Consider the following 20,388-nt stretch of genomic DNA (forward strand, 5'->3'; position numbering starts at 1 on the left):
GGGTTGTTCGTGGTAGAAATGGGCTTACAAATGCATGATATAGTTTTTCCATTGTATCTTTGTAAATAAATGAAATTATTCACGAATTACTTTTTATACTAGGTCTCTTTTTTACTCACAGAAACTAGTATCGCAAAATTAAACCGCTTTTCCATAGAAACCACAATAAGTGAAACAAGGATGAACAATACTGTAAGTCTTTGATACCTTGTTTACTCTTAAAAATACGTCCACCGATAATAATCATTTATGTGCAAGGGACAAATAAACGTGACCCTCTGTTCCATTCAAACTTTTCTTCTATGAGAGTACATATTCTTTGATATTACATTGACAGTATCAATGATATTACTTCTTCTTCTTTAGTTTATTGGCCTCCACCTACTTGGGTATTTGGCCAGCTCATCGTCGCGGAATAAGGGAAAAATATGATATTACATATCGACATACATTTTACTTAATCGTGACGTTTGTGCAAATATATAATAGAACAAGTATATAAATAAACTTTTGACAGTTTGTCTAATTTCGAAGATTTCTAGATTTAATTAAAAAAACAGGTTGTACAAATCCAGAGCAAAATTATACTGTTATTTATTTACCTGAATATGTCCTGGACTAGAAGAAGAACAAGATGTTTCACTTGGTTTTCTAACCGGAGTTGGCACTTTTCCCTTATGTATTACTCTTAAATCATTTTCAATATCTTTTTCTTCCAAAAGATAAGTTATCTGAGCAGTTACTGGTTTTCTTCTTTTTTCTGGCATAGGTAGCGGATCATTGGGCCTCCTTCTCAGTTTTCTTGTCATTACAGGCTTGACCTAAAAGGTCAAATTTAATTTAATAACAATTGCAAGAAATAAACGCAGAAATGCGGGAAAGTAACGCTAGAGTAGTATCAAAATTGTGAACAGGAAGTGTTCAAAAATCGTAGTTATGTTTCAGCATTCTTCTGTGTTTTCAAATAAAATACAAAAAATTCCATAAGAGTAAAGCAAAGCTATTTGTATTGTAAATTGAATATCAACAAAACTCGGTATAATAACATACAGGTAGATTAAAAACATCGTTTAACGCTGTATCACTTAACGTCGCAAATTATTAGTGCTAGTATGGGATCCAATTCTAGGTCGACCTTCACCCATCTGTTTACCAGATGAAACATTTTTTTTAATAAATTTCACACATAGACAAATACGACTTGCATGGACTCAAAGAGTAAAAAAAATGTAGGTGTTGCTTTTCTAGTTATTTCGGATTTTTGTTTTTCTGTATGACAAAAAGTGGTTAAGATATGGCTATTCAAAATTTGTCTACCCTGGTGATTAGTGACTCGTTCAAGCCCTATCAACTACAGCCCTTTCAAAAATCATAAAGGTTTTGTAGTATACTTAATAAATTTAGAATACATTTTTTTTATTCAAACAAATCTAATAAGTACCTTATTTGAACTTTCAATGAAATATGAAAAATCTATAGTTTCAAAGTGTAACAACTAGACAAATATCTCCAAGTTTCTTACTATAATAAATATGTATATACCCCATTCCACGAATATACGTCTGTTTTGGATTATCGCAACGAAAGTAAATTGCAAATTATATTGTTGTTTATTGGAGTAATTATTAGAGCAAAATACTTTCGTACTTCTTATGTTGCACACTAAAATATTCGTTGTCGCGATAATCCAAAACAGACGTATATTCGTGGAATACACCATACCGGGTGGTGAATTGGAAAACAGGCCATAGGAAACTCAATGTAAAATTCTAAACTGTTGAATTCCTGCTTCCCTAATTATTTTACATCAAAAGACATTAGAAACTATTTGTAGAGGATTGAAATCTGTATTGAAAACAACTGTTAAAATTGTTCTACAAATTAAACATATTCAAAAATTTTGTAAAAATGTAACATTTTTCAGTTTTTCAGCCCAAAATTAGGCCACACACAGTACAATAATGTGTCACAATGAAGTTATTATTTTCACATTTTTGAACTGTCAATATTTTTATTTTATCAATGACTGTTTAAAAACAATACAGTTGATAAGATTTCCTCAGTTGCGGAGAAAGTATTAATTAATAATAAAAATTTTTTATTCAGTCAATGGTGTGAGCACTGTCAGTTAAATAGTAACGTGTGGCCTAACTTTTACACACCCTACCTACTGTGGCAAATGTATTATATTTTTCAAAATTTTGGAATGCGTTTAAATCGGAGAACAATTTTCACTTTTGATTTTAATACAGATTTCAATTCTCTACAAATATTCTCTCATGACTTTTGATGTAAAATAATTAGGGAAGCAGGAATTCAACAGTTTAGAATTTTACATTGAGTTTCCTATGGTCCGTTTTACGATTCACCAACCGGTATATTTCTTTTTTAATAACATTATCATACTTTGACTTGTGTCTCTTGAAGCATATGTCAATTGTTATTATATTAAGAAAACAATAAAATTATCTGACACAAACATGTAGAATAGACAACCCAGAAACAGACTTTGCAGCACTACTCTGTGGCGCCACAAAGGAGTTAGCCGTAAATTCTTATGTAAATTAAACGTGCCATTTAGACGAGGGCATTTAGCACAAACTAAATAAATTTTTAAATACAGCACCTAGACACTTGCAGTTTTTTTTGCATTATGTTCAGGATGACGTCAGGAAAAAGTCTACTATTCAAAAATGGGTAAAAATGAAATTGGAAAGAAATCCTTTGTAAAAGGTATAAAATTTTTTTATTAAAAATCCCTTAAAAGGGCTACATCACAACAAAACGTTTTCGATTTTTATAAAAAATCATCATCAGTGTTCGATCTAAAAATAAGTATAACCGATTTAATGAATATAAAGTTATTATTTAAATTTTGACAAAGGTTAAAGCAAGTTGGTTATACTTACAAACTGGATGCTAGCTGAGCCACAAAAGAAAAATATCTGGGTAAAAACCCTTTACATATAATATAGATGCCTTAAAAGTGCATACTTCGATAAAAAGGCCTGTGATGGTCACATGGCAAACAGGATAATGCCCTAAGGTAAGGTATACAGGTTTCCCAACACGCAGGGCCGCCCAGAGCCAGGCCGGGCCCCGGGGATGAGACCCGGCCGGGCCCCCCCCAAACCCAGTTGAACGAAAATTCCCAAAAATCTGATAACTCATAAACTGGGATATGTAATAGTGAACACTCATGCTATTGACACAGGAAGGAAGAAAATTAAAACAGTTTTAACAATTAAATTTTGTTTTTAATTATTTACAATAGAACTGTTAGTTACAACATAACTTTTCTTGCTTTCATATCCGCAAAGTTTTGGATCACGTGGTCGAAATCAAGAGTTTTTGCCAGTTTCGACTCTATGCTTGACAGTCCCAAATCAGATAATCGTTGTTGACCCATAGTAGATCTTAAACAATTCTTAATTCGGCTCAAAACACTAAATGATCTCTCGGCCTGAGCAACGGATACTGGTAGGCAACAGAATATGCGAAGAGCAATGCACACATTGGGGAAAAGATTTGTCACATTAAGGGACACGAGCTTGTTCAAAAGTTTTGCTGGTTTCAGCGACGTATCTGAGATGTTTGATTTACTAACAGTTTTCAAGTAAATCATTTCATCAACTAGATCCCTGCTTACATCTAAATTGTACTCTTCGGCGAATCTTACACAACTTTCTGAGATCGTATTCTCGTCCATTTCGTTATACTTCCATAAAAATGAAAATTTCATTTCGATTTCTCTCAGTGCTGTGAACCTCGTTTTCAGGTTGGCCACCAAAACATCAATTATTGTGTAAAAAAACTTCTGTTTTGAAGCGTTCTTCCGGAGATAAATTTAACATTACATCTTCTGTAGCTGCTTCATCGTGAAAAGTCTTCCTCTTTCTCGCACGGGAAGTGGAGAGTTCCGGTTCGATACCATAAGCATTTGCAACATGTTTGCATTCAGACAATATCTTGTCCCAGTTATTTCTTAAGGCACTTAAATCACCAATTAGGCTCTCTATATTACTACTCTCAACATCCAAAGTAGCGTCCATAGTTTGAAGTAGTTGAATTCTGTAGTTGATGGGTACCAACACTTTCACCCAAATTGACGCCATGAGGATGCACTTGAAGGTGTTAAGATATTCTAAAACCCCATTGATTGTGGCTCTCGTTTCAACAGTTACGTTAAGATTCAACAATGATGAAACTGCCTCAATGATTTTGCCTATGTATGCCGCTATTGGTTTCACACATTCTACTCTAGCACTCCACCTCGTATCAGACAATGAGTGCAGTGAAGATCCTACTATCTCTTTCAGAAGCTCCCATCTTTTCGGGCTGCAACTGAATAAATTGTACAGATTCTGAACAACACCAAAGAAAGTCTGTGCTTCAGTACAACTCTCAGCAGCGCATACTCCACATAAGTGCCGAACTGCCGAAAATTGCAATTGAAACCTGTGACGAAGGAGGTATATGGGAATGGTAGTGAGTCCAGGACGTTAACTCGTAAACAAACAGACGTCGCGCCAAGGTCAGCGCTTCTGCGAATCGTGTGGCAGTGGCCGATAGAGCGAGCTTCCGATCAGGAGCTTCCACGCGCAATGTATTCCCGATATATTTTTATTAATTGTAACTTATGCAAAGAAATGATTTCTTGCATATTGCCTTTTCCAAATGCATAATATTCCTTATAATAATTTCATAATTAAAACCGCAAGCAAATTCAATCTGTTGTAAAATATTTTAATAAAAGGAATTTTTTTTAATTTGCTAACGGCCGGGCCCGGGCCCTCTTGGGCCCCGGGCCCCGGGGATTTTGCCCCCCCTGCCCCCCCCTCTGGTCGGGCCTGCCAACACGTGGGATCAAAATTGAGTTGATCACATTTCAATGACTTAATGGCAACTGATTGCAAAATGAGTGATGTTTCTGAAAGGTGTCAAAAGACAGATATACAACGTGACGTGGAATTTACCCTGTATTACGACAGCCAACTAATTGTTAGTAAAATATTTAATGAAAATTTACATAGTAATATCAAACATCAACAAAGTTATGGCTATAATTACATTTAAGTAAGTACCTTGAATATGTAAGATGAACGTGAAGTATGAAATGATTTTTATAATGAGAAATAGCCAGAATCTATGCAGCCATCTATACATGTTCCTATTCTAATTGAAGTAAGTTCAACTGTGCTGTGGAAAATTTGATTTACTATGAACTAAAAGGATTGTTTGGTTTAATTGTACCAATGGCAGAGTAAATTAGAGAGTCTGTAGTAAATGGAAGTCTGATATTAAAGTAGTGTTGAAATTAAGATAAGTTGTATGAGTAACAGGAGGAAACTGATATGATATAATGATATGTGAATTAATTGGTTAAGGTACCTGAGTGTTGATATTGGAAGTGAAGAAGAATATCAATTGAACTAATAACCTGGCAAAAGTATGAGGTCCTTTTATGTAACATAAGCATCTAGGACTAAACATGTTTATGAAATAGGGATTTTTTTCCCTATTTTTTATTTTTTATACCAAGTTATCGAGTTGAATTGAAAAGGTTTAAAACTGGATGGATGTATGAAGGTGTATTGGAAAACAAGCAATATGTGTAAAATTAGAAGGTAGTGAATAATTTGTGATTTAATATCAGAATTGTTTGCTGCAATGAGGTGTGATGAAAAAGGCTGGGCGCCCCAGAAACCAGACCCCACATCTATGGATAAGAGAGTGGAAGAATTAGTATAAAAACCTTTTATAAATATTTTTCTGAAGTTTAGTTGGACCTATAACGAAAACCTGATCAAATGGCGATAAGTTATGAAATTGGGTGGAAAAGAACAAATAGTGTTGAACTTAGTTGTAGTGTAGTTGAACTTACTTCAATTAGAATAGGAACATGTATAGATGGCTGCATAGATTCTGGCTATTTCTCATTATAAAAATCATTTCATACTTCACGTTCATCTTACATATTCAAGGTACTTACTTAAATGTAATTATAGCCATAACTTTGTTGATGTTTGATATTACTATGTAAATTTTCATTAAATATTTTACTAACAATTAGTTGGCTGTCGTAATACAGGGTAAATTCCACGTCACGTTGTCTATCTGTCTTTTGACACCTTTCAGAAACATCACTCATTTTGCAATCAGTTGCCATTAAGTCATTGAAATGTGATCAACTCAATTTTGATCCCACGTGTTGGGAAACCTGTATACCTTACCTTAGGGCATTATCCTGTTTGCCATGTGACCATCACAGGCCTTTTTATCGAAGTATGCACTTTTAAGGCATCTATATTATATGTAAAGGGTTTTTACCCAGATATTTTTCTTTTGTGGCTAAGCTAGCATCCAGTTTGTAAGTATAACCAACTTGCTTTAACCTTTGTCAAAATTTAAATAATAACTTTATATTCATTAAATCGGTTAAGTATACTTATTTTTAGATCGAACACTGATGATGATTTTTTATAAAAATCGAAAACGTTTTGTTGTGATGTAGCCCTTTTAAGGGATTTTTAATAAAAAAATTTTATACATTTTACAAAGGATTTCTTTCCAATTTTGTGATTGATGGTATACAGCCAACTACAGGAAAACCTTTTCTTTTCCTTGTGGATTTTGGGTAAAAATGCATAATTGCACTGTAAAGTGCATAAAATGCATCCAAAATTTCATAAATATAAAAATAAAGTCAAAATCAGTATACTAAGGAACAAAATTTATTATTTGGGGGGTTTTGGGGTCACTGAATACGATTACGCAATCAGAACTAACCCCCAGATCACCTGGTGCCCAAGGTCAGTGCAAGAGACGTCATCTTCTGGAGTTTCGATGGTTTTCGGCATTAAATCGATGCAAACGGATTACTCACGGGTTTTAGGGGTCACTAAGTACTACATAATATGCCATCAGAATTGACCTCCAGAGTACCTGGTGCCCAGGGTCGCACCAGTTGCATCAATTGAATGCCGAAAACCCTCGGAACTTCAGAAGATGACCTGCCTTAGATACCAGGTGCTCCGAGGGTGAGATCTGATGGCTTATTCACGTTCAGCAAACCCAAAAACCTATGAGTAATCCGTTTGCATCAATTTAGTACCGAAGACTCTCGAAGCTCCAGAATATGATGCCCCTAGCAATAACCTTGGGCACCAGGTTCTCCGGGATTCGGTTCTGATGGCACATTCGTATTTAGCGACCTCAAGAACCCCTCAGTAATCCATTTGCATCAATTTAATGCCGAAATTTCTCGAAACTCCAGAAGATGACGTCCCTTGCAGTGACCTTGGGCACCAGGTAATCAAGATGTCTGTTCTGATGGCATATTCGTTTTTAACGACTCGAAAACCCCCCGAGTAATCCATTTTTATCAATTTAATGCCGAAATCTCTCAAACTCCAGAAGATGACTTGCCTTAGTAGCGACCCTAGGCACCAAGTACTCCGGAGGTCAATTCTGATATCATATTCGTATTTAGCGACCCCTAAACCCGTAAGTAATCTGTTTGCATCGATGTAATGCCGAAAACCATCGAAACTCCAGAAGATGACGTCTCTTGCCGTGACCTTGGGCACCAGGTGATCCGGGGATCAGTTCTGATAGCGTAATCGTATTCAGTGACCCCAAAAACCCCCGAAATAATAAATTTTGTTCCTTGGTATACTGATTTTGACTTTATTTTTATATTTATGCAATTTTGGATGCATTGTATGCACTTGACAGTGCAATTATGCATTTCACAGTGCAATTATGCATTTCCACCCATTTTTGAATAGTAGAATTTTTTCCTGGCGTCATCCTGAATATAATGCAAAAAACTGCAAGTCTCTAGGACACTCTAGGTGCTGTATTTAAAAATTTATTTATTCGGGTGTTTTTAGTGCTAAATGCCCTGGTCTAATTCCAGAAAAGCAAATTTACAGCTAACTACTTTGTGGCGCCACAGAGTAGTGCTGCGGAGTAGTTCGCAGTGGCGGCTCGTGACCTCAGTATGCGGGTAGAGGACATGTATCCACAAATTCTATTTTTTCTAACTTTATCATTATATAACTTATTAGATAAAGAAATATGTCCAGCCAAAGCACTGTAAATAGTTTGACTATTTTTTTCTAACTGTTTTAAACCTAAGCAATTGTTTAAATGTTCTTTCGGAGATTCATGTTTTTTGATATTAGCTGATAAATTTTTCAAATCTGAATATCCCTGACTCATCCAAACATTATTTTGCTTCAAATTTGAGAGCAACAAACAAGGCCAACAAAAAATTTTTAAAATAACTTCCGCTTAACCATTTATGGTTTTCATACCATATTGTTTTAAACGATCTCGAAAATGGTCGATTGTCTTTCTTCTTATCTGTTAATAAAATTTTTAAATTTGGTAAAGGCCGACTCATTGAAATAATTTCTAATCTTTCTTGATTTTGGCGCCTTGAAAAAGGCGTCTCGATCAAACTGCAGATTATATCGTGTAAAATATTCATTTTATTTTACTATTAGCGGTTTCACCAACGACAAATAGTAGTCTATTCGATGAAACAAAATATTCGGCCAATAAAACTAACACACCTACGTTTCACCAACGTCAAATATGACTTATTTTATTTGTCTCAAATAAAGATTTACTCTTCGAATAAATTGACAAGTTAACCTCGATTTAAATTTTAAATATCTATATAATCAAATGTAACAAAGAAAATTTGTCATTTTAACTTTAAATTAGGTATCAAAATTGTATTGAAACACAATAAAAATAAAATATAATCGACTGATAAATTTTATTCTACCAATAACTATTCACAGACTTATTTGTTGTTGGTGAATTATTACTCAATTAAAATACCCTTCATTCAATAGACCAATCTTAAATTTGTCTGTTTATTATTCACTTTACATAAACAAATTTAAATTGTCCTACCTATTTTTATTGAATACTTAACCTACTAACAGTCCAAATCAAAAAACAATTTAAAATAGTTTCACAACACATAAGAGAATCAACTGAGTGAGCGATTTTGTTATGCTGAAGGCCTGTAGGCTCCAAATCTGGTGCCTAACTTCCTAAAAAATTCATGGAAATTATGGCCCAGTACCGCCAGAACTTAAGGGCTTTAGCTGGCGTAAAGAGCGAGATAGCACATCAATTCTGTTGCATCGTTGTTCTATTCTAGGCGGCGTTTAAAAGTGCCTTACCAATGAATATAGAATCTTAATACTACTACTACAAGGGGCGTACAATAATTACAATTTCGGAGAGAAATTAAAAAGTAGTTTTTTTATTGTAGGTATTGTGTCAAAATTTAACAATTTTGAAATAAGTAATTTATATTAATAATTTATATTAATAATTTATATTATTGCACATTTGAAGAGGTTAGGACCCCTGGACCCCTGTAACCCTTAGATTTGGAATTATTTCTTACTCAGATTTGTCTGTGGCTGTAGTTTAAATTTTTTCATCCCAGTTACCCAATAACTTACCTCCATAGAATCTCCAGTCAATTCTAGAGAAAATCTTTCTGCATCTATTGTTTTTTTCTTATCTTCAAGATCTGATATTAAGTTCTCTTTTAAATCAATTTTCTTCTCTTCAAATTCTCTTACAGCTGCCTTTTTTTCTAGAAGATATTCCTTTTCTACTCGATCCATCATATAATCCCTGTAGAGGACATTTAGTCTTAGACGTTCTTTATACTGATATTCTAATTTCCGTACTTTCCTATTATAATCATGGTGTGTACCATCTTTTAATTGTTGAAGCTTTTTCTTTAAATTTGATAATTTATCTTGATACATTTGTTCTTTAATTTCCAGAGGTTCTTCTTGCCTGCCTAAAATTTCATATGAATTTAATATTTGTTATTTCTAAAACTAATAAATAAAAAATTAAATGAAAATCCATTGCATGTTTCATTCTAATGATTTATTGTGTTTCAAAAGACTCAAAATGAAAATTAATATACTTTTTCTCAGATTTAAACCTTACGCAGTAAAGCAGGTTTTGATTCTTAAAATCCTTTTTTTTTGGTTTTATGGTATGGAAACCATAGGCGTAACCAGGGGGGTTTGGGGGTTATAACCCCCCCCCCCCCCCCCAACACCATTACTATTCCATACCCCCAGAGACCATCAAGTACAGTGATCCACCACCACACATAGAGTGTGGTGGTGGATACACTAATTTCAGAAAGAACCCAGTACCTTCTGCTCTCTCACATATACTGGCAAGATAACAACAAAAATAGCCAGATACATAAAAAAGAAAGGAATAATACCAGCTTTCAGAACTAACAACAACTTAAGCAAATATATTAAGAACAATAAAAGCAGAAAGAGAAAGCAACTACAGAGTGGTGTGTACAAACTAACTTGTGGTGACTGTCCGAAAATGTACATCAGCCAAACTGGCAGAACTTTTGACAAACGGATAGCAGAACACAAAAGGGCTTTCAACAATAGAAAAACAGACACTTCTACATACGCACTTCACCTTCTAGATCATAATCATTCTTTCAATGAAGAGTTTCAAATTCTGCATATCCAAAATAAAGGCCTTAAGCTATCTTTTTTAGAATCTATGGAAATTAATAAACTGAAAAATACAGATATAATTCTGAATGACCAACTCGAGACAAACAGCTCCCCACTCCTCAACCTCTTCAGTTAGAGACTTAAAAAGGCAAACACATTGTAAATTATATCACTTGAGAAAGGCACTCTGCCGAAACAGCTGTAGTCACATAGTTGTAAATAATAAATTTTGTGGAAGTATAGAAAACAAAAGTTTTCAGTGTTTTATTGTGAGATAAAATGAACTTCCATCAAGTAACGGTCGAATCCATCAACAGCTTCTATATAGAACAACATCTGGAAGCAATAAAATATTAAACTTTTAGTTCATTTATTTACTGAATACTCTGTGAACCAATTATTCTAAAAGAATGAATAGAAATAAAATATTGTATTCCATTTAGTTAGTGCATTGTATTTATACTTAATCAAAGAAATGACATTGAAATCAAAATAAAATAAGTATCAAGATCTATATGACGCAGTTAAGAAAGCTTAGGAACTCTAAATAAAAGTGTTGTCTTTTGTCCAAATAAAGTTAATTAGTTGTGGAATGAATTGAGGGAAAAAAGTATGTGGATATTAATGAGCTACATATTAGTACTGATTTGGATACATTTGTAAAAAAAATTTGAGGGTTAACTTTAAAAAATCCAGAAATAACATGGTATTCCAAATCCAGAAAAGAAAATCACTAAAAGGGGGGTCATGAGTTGCAATTGCAATGTCGACATGAGGGGGAGACGATACTCTAAATGACTCTTTCCAATGGAAGGAGGGGAGGGTATTAAAAACTCCAAAATGTTTATGAGGTAGTTTATGGATATTCCCTTATGGAGTAAGTATCTTCATATGCAGTTGTGTCCATGAATGTGTTAATTTTAGTTCTTTTTATGTAAAACAATGTCATACATAAAATGATGTGTTATAAATGTGTTTCTCTTTATAATTCAATGTATAGTTTTTTTGTTACTTAAATGGCCTACATGCCTACAATAAATAGGTATAACGAAAATGAGATGTAGTATCAATTTAACCAAACTGAAAAGATTTCTTTGAAAAAAAAATCAAAAATTAACTTTATGATACTTTTGAAATTTGTTTCTGATAGGTTTAACCTGTCCGCTAATGTAACTGACTATCCGCCAGTCCAATGAAGTGTTAACACATTAGGCCCTGCGCATCTGTCTCACTGTGGTATGATCTTGGCGGACAGCGTGACCTTCCTGTGTCTCTCATAGATCTCACAAAAAAAAAGTTCATGTCGAGGCTTAATGTGTTAATGACTACTATTACGTTCATATTACTACATGTGGACAATGGTTGTCATAGCTGATTTTTTTTAGAACTGAATATGTATTTATGTTATTCCAAAGGTGATTAAACTATTTGAGACTGAAAGCTTAATATTTAAACCAGTATAAGAGTTGATTTCAATAAAGTTTGAACCAAAATTTGATGTTTTATTCTATTTCTTGCTTAAGTGACTCCCATTAGCCCTTTTTCCCCAAAACTAAGCTATTCAGAACAAAATGCAGCAAGCCATGAAAAAACTGATTATGACTAGAGATTTCGCTAATAAATTTTAATTGAAAGAGTAGTTATTGTAATAATAATTCTACCTGTATCTGTTTCACTTGCATCTTCTGTGTCTTCATTACTCTCATCATGGTGTTCCTGTTGTTCTTTCTCATCTTCATGTTCATATTTATCCTCATCAAATTCGTAGTCTTGATTATTATATGAATTTGAAAAGGGAGAACCTTTCATGGACATGATCCTGTTTCCTACTTTTAAGCTAAAAAAGACTTTAGTATGTATTCACAATACTTATAAACTGTAAATTGTTTAGTGTCTGTAAACTGTAAAGTGTCTACTATTTAAACTTTATTTTGTATCATAGATACACTGTGGAAACATTAACTATATTTAATTATCATCAAAACTTTATACAAATACAAATCACAACACAACAGCGAAATCAAAACAAGAATCAGAGGTTATGTTAGAAAATCAGTTTCATGAAAACAGGGTTGCCAGGTCAGTTTTTATTTTATTTGTGAAATTGCTTCCAAAAAATCAGTAGAAATCTGGAAATTGGGGTTACACAACGGGGGGTCCGGACAAATAATCCCCGAACAAATAATCCCGGACAAAAAATCCCCACAAATTATCCCTGGACAAATAATCCCCGCACAAATAATCCCCGGACAAAAAATCCTCACAAAAAATCCCGGACAAATAATCCCCACAATTTTTTTTGACAAAAAATCCCCACAAAAAATCCCGGACAAAAAATCCCCAAGAAATATTTGCTGCCGAATAGTTCTCTAAAAGTTTTCCGGAAATTTTACCAAATTTCGAATTCCAATTCCATGCTGAAAACTTCAAATTTTACATGACAAAAGAGTGTGAGTTTTTTCAAAAATCGTGGAAGATATGGGGAATGAGCTAAGGCCCCGTTCTCATGACAGGCGCTTAACGCGCGTTTTTATAACGATTACAACTACATTTTACTGAAGACCGTTCACATGCTAACGCGCGTTTTAGGTCATTAAAACGCGCGTTGGCATGTGAACGGTCTCTAGTAAAATATATGTAAATAGTTGTAATCGCGCGTTATAAAAACGTGCTATAAGCGACTGTCATGAGAACGATGCCTTAGCTCAGTCCCCATATCTTCCACGATTTTTGAGAAAACTCACATCCTTTTGTCATGTAAAATTTGAAGTTCAGCATGGAATTGGAATTCGAAATTTGGTAAAATTTCGGGAAAACATTTAGAGAACTATTCGCGGCAGCAAATATTTCTTGGGGATTTTTTGTCCGGGATATTTTGTGGGGATATTTTGTCCAAAAAAATTTGTGGGGATTATGTGTCCGGGATTTTTTGTGGGGACTTTTTGTCCGGGGATTTTTTGTCCAGGGATAATTTGTGGGGATTTTTTGCCCGGGAATATTTGCCCGGGGATTATTTGTCCTAGCTTCCACAACGGTTACACTCCATCTACCAAAAACAGAGTCATCACCTGAATAAATCACAATATTAAGATATGTATTTCTTCAAACGCACACTCTTGTACACAGGAACACCGCATACCGCATGTTATTGCCTCTCCCTTTCTTGTTTAATTTTTGATATTACTATTTTAATAAAGTTAATACTCAGCTATCGATAGAGGAAAAAGGGTAATTAGACTACCTTATGGTATTTACTACATTTAAGTAGACTAGTTGGTAGTTCAGTTTTTTGTTAAGGTAATAATAATGATGATAGGAATAGGGCTTTTCATTCACAGTCATTTGTTTCGAGCTTCTGTCATATGTCATATAATCCGTATATATTAATGTTATACACAGATTATACAACATATGACATATGCTCGAAATAAATGACAATCGATGAAAAGCCCTATTATAATATGATCTAAAATTATATTGCGAGGGCGGATCAAATTGGTAATTTTTGAATGAATTTACATTACATGATTTATCATGTGGTTTGTCATATGATTTGGTCATGGAGTAAAATTTACATATTTACACTGTGTGATTTGTCATATGATTTTCTCATAAGCATTGTCAAGTGCGTCATGCTGCTCGTAATGGGCCAAATCATATGATAAATCACGTGATAAATCATGTAGTGTAAAGTCGTCTTAACTTCTGACGTGCGTACAAAGTACAGTAAAACCCATTTATCTGCAACCGTGAGTGTGAAGGCCGCGTCTCACCATCAAACAATTTGATCAAACAGTTTGAGCAAACTCCGGAAGTACGTCAAAGTGACGTCACAATTGCAGTTTTTTTGAAATTCTAAAAATCTGTGCTCTCACTATCAGTCTAGTTTGATCAAATTTTTTGTATTGAGTTGTCTAACTTGTTTGTACTTTATTTGAAATTAAAATTTTTCATTATTATCCACAATGAACACTCAGGATGTGACGTCACTAACTGCCACTTTCAGTTTGCTCAAACCAGTTTGATCAAATTATTTGATGGTGGGACGCGGCCTTGAGGAAAAGACACGACAGACGTTCGTTTATGAGGTGCAAGTGACCTTGAGGGTTGCAGTCAAATGTGTTTGCCTGTAAATATATACACTCTTTTTTTATTTTATACAGTCAGAAAAAATGAAAAAATAGGGCTTTTCATTCACAGTCATTTGTTTCGAGCTTCTGTCATATGTCGTATAATCCGTGTATATTAAATTATACACAGATTATACAACATATATGACAGTCGATGAGAAGCCCTATTCTTTCATTTTTTCCGACTGTATCCAAATCACACAACACTTTTTTCTATGGATTGTATGTAGATGTAAATTGGTATATTTAAGTTGAAATCAGTAGGTCAACTGAAAAATCAGTAGACCTGATAACCCTGTATGAAAATTACGGACACGTCATTTGTCAATTGTGCAAATGTGCAATGAGAAGATTTTTGTTGACTTTTGTATTATTTACAAATATTACAGTAATCGAAAATGTCACAATATCAAGAAAATGTGGAAACTGAAGATGAAGAGGAATTGTCTGATTACATGGTTTTGGACCAAATAGCCAATGGACATGTTGATTCAGATACATCAGGTTGTTTTTTAATTTATTTACATCATTCAATATTTAGGTTATTAGTGGAATTTTTTTGATAACACATCTGTACCCTACCTGGTAAAGTAATTACTCCAACCCCTTTTATGCTCAATATTAAGTTATATATTCCGTATACATATTAGGTATACTAATATGTAGTTATATTTTTATGCTAACAGCTTGGTAAAGACTTAGACATAAGAGGAAAAGATGTATCCATAATTCACAAATGTGGTCTGGTCTAGAGGTAATAATATACTCTCTCGGACGCGTTTCAGTCCAACAAGAGCCATCGTTAGGAACAATAGGTAACAACAAACTAAACATAGTTTACAATGGCTCCAATACACTGGCTTACAATACTCCAGAAAGGAGAAACAATCAGTCGGCTCAGTCTAGTTAAAACACACCATAATCTTCTTTTGGCATCATAACCCTGGGTGGTTCTTTGCCTGTCTGGGTATGTCCTTTCATTCAGATCTCTCTTGTGTCTTTCTTCTCCTTTGTCTTATGTTTATGGTTTTCAGGTTGTCTTCTATATCATCCCACCTCTCGTTCTAGGCCTTCCTTTTTTTTACCTTCCTATCAGTCTCCGTCTCCAGTCTCCATTATAATATTTTCTTTGTTGTTTTTGCATCATCTTGTCTCTGGACATGTCCCAACCATGGTATTCTTTGACTTTTCACAATTCTTACAATATCATACCCTAAATTCAACTTTCGGCCCTCATTAATAATGTAATCTTTCATTCTGTGTTTAAATTTTTCAAAAATATTTATTAGTTTTTTCAGGATTAGAAAAAAATTAATACATTTAAAACACATTGAAAATTTTGACAGGCGACATTTTGCGTCTTTCCCCTTAAATTATTGTTCCATCAAATATCTTTTGAATCACAACATGCGAAGTATCGGCTATTGATTATGTATTTTAGAAAGGAACTACAACGTTAACAGGGTTTTATTGTTTCATATAGTCAATGGACCTCTATATTTGAAAAAACCGCGGGCTACCATTTAAAGGGGTGCATTTTTGAGTAAGGGGTGAATTATTCTCTAGGCACAGGGCGAATTAGAGTGAGTTCTATGCACATTTAGTGCAAACACGTCTATAGGAAAATTGTTCCAGGTTAAATTTACTATTGAAATATCTCATTGTAAAGTCGAAAACATTTTTTTTACAAAAATATATCCAAAAGAAAAGCAAGAAAAAACATGAAAGATAGTCATTTTGTTTTTTGCCCCATAACTTTTTTCCACGGGGATATAGGCATAGGCATTGCTTCACAGAAAAAAACTTCCATCCTTCCGCTTTAAACTGGCGTTTGGTAGAAGTCCCTGTGATTTATAATTTCCAAAAACTTAAAAAACTACGAATTTACCGATTTCTCCTCCTCTCCCCTCCCAAACCCGACGCTCAAAATGGTGTGACTTTTTTCTGAACATTATGTGAACCATATAGAACAATTTGGTGTTGGAGGATAACTTTCACTTTGGATGTCTGGGTTTGGGTCTAGTTATACCATACTATATATTGAAAACCATGTTATTGAATGTTTATTTTTCAGATGATGATATTCCTATATCTCAAGAAGGCGATTTTGATTTGGATTTACCTACAACACACAGGGTAGGATGATATTTTTATCGCTGTGACTAGGTACACGCTAACGTGTACGCAAATAAAAAAGTTAGGTACACGCGAATTAAACTTCATCAAGCCAGTGACGTCATTATTTAGCGTGCGCAGTGACTTTATATTTTGTTACAGGCTATTTTAATATATTTAGTGTTTGTTGTTTGTTTGATAGAAAATATTTTTATTAAGGGAAGGGAAAGGAAAGCAAAACTATTCATAAGTTTCAAACTTAATTGTAATAAAACAATATGTACATAAAAGTATATATTCAGGTTAGCAAAATAAATCACTGCTAAAATAATTTTTATACTTAAATTAATTATACCAGTTTATATTGGTGTTTATTTTTGCTGTGGTGTTTATTTTTATTTATACAGGGAGTTGAACTTGTTACGATAAACATACTTGTTACGTTCTTCATAGAAAATTGGTTATAACTTTGTAAATACCCTGTATAACATAATAAACCTTTATATTTTTGTGATATGGAAGTTAAGAAGATTTCGAACATAAAATAAAATATAGGGTGTTCCATTTAAAAAACATAGGTTTGATTTGCCACTACATAATCGAACGGCCTGTAACCTTCTAACTAATTTTAGTAATTTTGTAATATAAAGCTCAAAGTTTGCTAAAATTTTTGTTACTAACTTTTATTGCTATCTATTACTATAGCGGATCTACTGAGCTTTATCACACTAATCAATCGCCCCGTATATTTTATCTTATTATACTTCTGCTACCCTTATTACATCTGCTACCTAATCACGAATTTTTGTCTCTTATCTTTTTCATACTGTTGTTAAACTCATTAAAGAATAAAAAAAAACACTAAACAAGTAAAAAAATATGGAAACTACAAATCAATATTAAAGTGTAAACATAACGCGATTAGACAAATTCTAACCACACTCTGACACTCGCGATACTTACAGATACTTAATACCACAGCATACATGCGGCTCAAATTAGCGTGTACCAAAAAACCCAGTCATAGTACACGCTAAATAATAACGTCACTGACTTAATGACGTTTAGGCGTGTACCTAACTTTTTTATTTGCGTACACGTTAGCGTGTACCTAGACACAGCGTATTTTTATACCTTACGGGGGTAGGCGCCAAATCTTGGTCGAATGCTATTTAAATGCATTCATTTTTTTTTATTTTATTATTACCGAGGGCTGAAAGCCCCTGAAAACTTCTTTAATGTTTATTTTAAATTTAGTGTGATTTTTAATTTCAAATATTTCATTAAAAATAAACTTTTTGTTTATTCTATGGGACTTTCGGCCCTCGTTAATAATGTAATCTTTCAGTCTGCATTTAAATTTTTCAAAAATATTTATTAATTTTCTCAGGATTCGAAAAAACATGAATGCATTTAAATAGCATTGGACCAAGATTTTGCACCTACTCCGTTAAGAAAGACACAACTTTTCTTACAAAGAAAATATGTTTTAGTACTTGGGAAAACTAGACAATGTTAGAGGATACACTCTATTTGAAGATGGAGTTGTGATCAACACATTAGCAATATATACCACAACTATGGTCTTTCCTGGCTTTACTCTACCTTTGGTTATAAATATCTATATGGAAAACTCAATTATAAAAAAATTTCTCGAAAAGGAGAATGTTTTTGTCTTGTTGTGTGCAAAGTAAGTTTTAAAAGTAAACTCAAATATGTGACCTTCAAGATTTAAAATCTAATTTTTCAATATTCAACAATACCTACACTTGAGTCCAGGCTTCTTTACCCGTGCGTCATTAATACCTGGCGAGATAAAACACATACTTTTTATCTAGCATCATTCTCTTCCACGCATGAAACTAAAGACAAACCAGCTACCGCCTGTTATTAAGTAAAAACACATGTTATTTTTATGAACGCTCTAGTCTCACTATATTGGAAAGAGATAGGTAGGTACAAAAAAGACGCTTAGGAATGTTTTCAGGTTTTAAGTACATTGTGATGTTTGTGGTTTGTTTACTTTTGTGGCTGTTAGTCTGTTGAATTTTTCGCTGATTTTTTGTTGAATTTTTGAATTTTGAAGTTTTTTATATTACACAAACAGTTTTTTTCACAACCAATTTTATATTGGAGTTTGATATTTTATGGTAAGTAAGTATATTTTATTTTGTTAAGGAAGTTTTGTTAAGTGACAGTTAAGGAATAAGAATATAAGGTTGTGTTAAGTTTCCGCCAAAGTGAATGAAATGACAAAAAGAAAATATGGTATTGAATTTTTTTTATAAATTGTTTATTTATTTAATAATCACTAATGATATTAAAAGAATTTATTAAGCTACTTCAAATGTAGCTGTGATTCTGCACCAAAATTTTAAAGCAAAACTTACATTTGACATTTTATTTAGTTGATAACGTCAAATTTTAACCCGTGATCGGAGCAGTAGCTACTTACTGTCACGTGCTGTTGCGTTTAGTAAATTTCCGACTTATTTCGTCTGCTTTAAATGATGACGCACGGGTAAAGAACCCTGGACACAAGTGTAAAGCTGGCCACTCATAGTACTGCGGTGTTGTTTAACTTTGTCGAATTTGACGAATTTACAAGGATTTTGATCGTGTGTGACAGTGCAAACAACGAAATCGAACAATTTGACCGTAGACTAGGATCATAAACTTGAAAAAAAGGGACACATCCAAGGAGCAGTAGCGCACTTTAGTAAGGGGTGAATTATTCCCTAGGCACAGGGCGAATTAGAGTGAGTTCTATGCACATTTAGTGCAAACACGTCTATAGGAAAATTGTTCCAGGTTAAATTTACTATCGAAATATCTCATTGTAAAGTCAAAAACATTTTTTTTACAAAAATATATCCAAAAGAAAAGCAAGAAAAAACATGAAAGATAGTCATTTTGTTTTTTGCCCCATAACTTTTTTCCACGGGAATATAGGCATAGGCATTGCTTCACAGAAAAAAAACTTCCATCCTTCCGCTTTAAACTGGCGTTTGGTAGAAGTCCCTGTGATTTATAATTTCCAAAAACCTAAAAAACTACGAATTTACCGATTTCTCCTCCTCTCCCCTCCCAAACCCGACGCTCAAAATGGTGTGACTTTTTTCTGAACATTATGTGAACCATATAGACCAATTTGGTGTTGGAGGATAACTTTCACTTTGGATGTCTGGGTTTGGGTCTAGTTATACCATACTATATATTGAACTTTAGGTGGCTTAGGCACCGAACTTTTTTTTGTAGACAAGTTACAAGTTACATTTTCCTACTATTCTTTGTATATTTTTCATTCCTGAGGGAATGGGTTTTAACCCCTCCCTCCCCCCTTGGAGTGATACCTTGTCAGGTAGGGGTGATTGAAACAACATGGTCTTTTAGCTAATTTGGGACCTATAAATCCTTTTGAATTTACCCTTGAATATGCAATTTACGTACGATGAAGACAACAAAAGAAAACTCGGCCAGAATGACATGGATCAACATCAACAACCGATCAGAACAAAACAGGGAAGAATATGAAATAAGAGAGAAACAAAGCCAAATTAACAAATTAAAAGAAGAAAAATGACTGGTTTGGCTGGAGG

At 33.7% G+C, this 20,388-nt stretch overlaps 2 protein-coding genes across 4 annotated transcripts in view; one reads left to right on the top strand and one right to left on the bottom strand.

Annotated features, from left to right (window-relative positions):
- The window catches only part of LOC126881111 (sin3 histone deacetylase corepressor complex component SDS3), a 28,795-nt gene extending 16,222 nt beyond the window's left edge, over window positions 1–12,573 (bottom strand). Inside the window, exons 1-3 of the mRNA XM_050645157.1 lie at window positions 12,206–12,573; window positions 9,495–9,844; window positions 603–821 (exon numbers count right to left, since the gene is read on the bottom strand). Coding sequence (XP_050501114.1) covers window positions 603–821; window positions 9,495–9,844; window positions 12,206–12,359 — 723 coding nt within the window. The 5' untranslated portion in view covers window positions 12,360–12,573. The remainder of the gene's footprint in view (window positions 1–602; window positions 822–9,494; window positions 9,845–12,205) is intronic.
- A 2,422-nt stretch (window positions 12,574–14,995) lies between these two features.
- Window positions 14,996–20,388, top strand: part of LOC126881114 (protein cereblon) — a 68,368-nt gene continuing 62,975 nt past the window's right edge. For 2 of the 3 annotated variants that reach the window (XM_050645163.1, XM_050645165.1), the window contains exons 1-3: window positions 14,996–15,178; window positions 16,749–16,810; window positions 18,283–18,479. In XM_050645163.1, coding sequence (XP_050501120.1) covers window positions 15,073–15,178; window positions 16,749–16,810; window positions 18,283–18,479 — 365 coding nt within the window. In that variant the 5' untranslated portion in view covers window positions 14,996–15,072. Of the gene's footprint in view, window positions 15,179–15,395; window positions 15,490–16,748; window positions 16,811–18,282; window positions 18,480–20,388 lie in introns of those variants that run through there. The other variant, XM_050645164.1, reaches the window with a different exon arrangement.

This window comes from Diabrotica virgifera, chromosome 3 (assembly GCF_917563875.1).
Source record: "Diabrotica virgifera virgifera chromosome 3, PGI_DIABVI_V3a".
NCBI lineage: Eukaryota > Metazoa > Arthropoda > Insecta > Coleoptera > Chrysomelidae > Diabrotica > Diabrotica virgifera.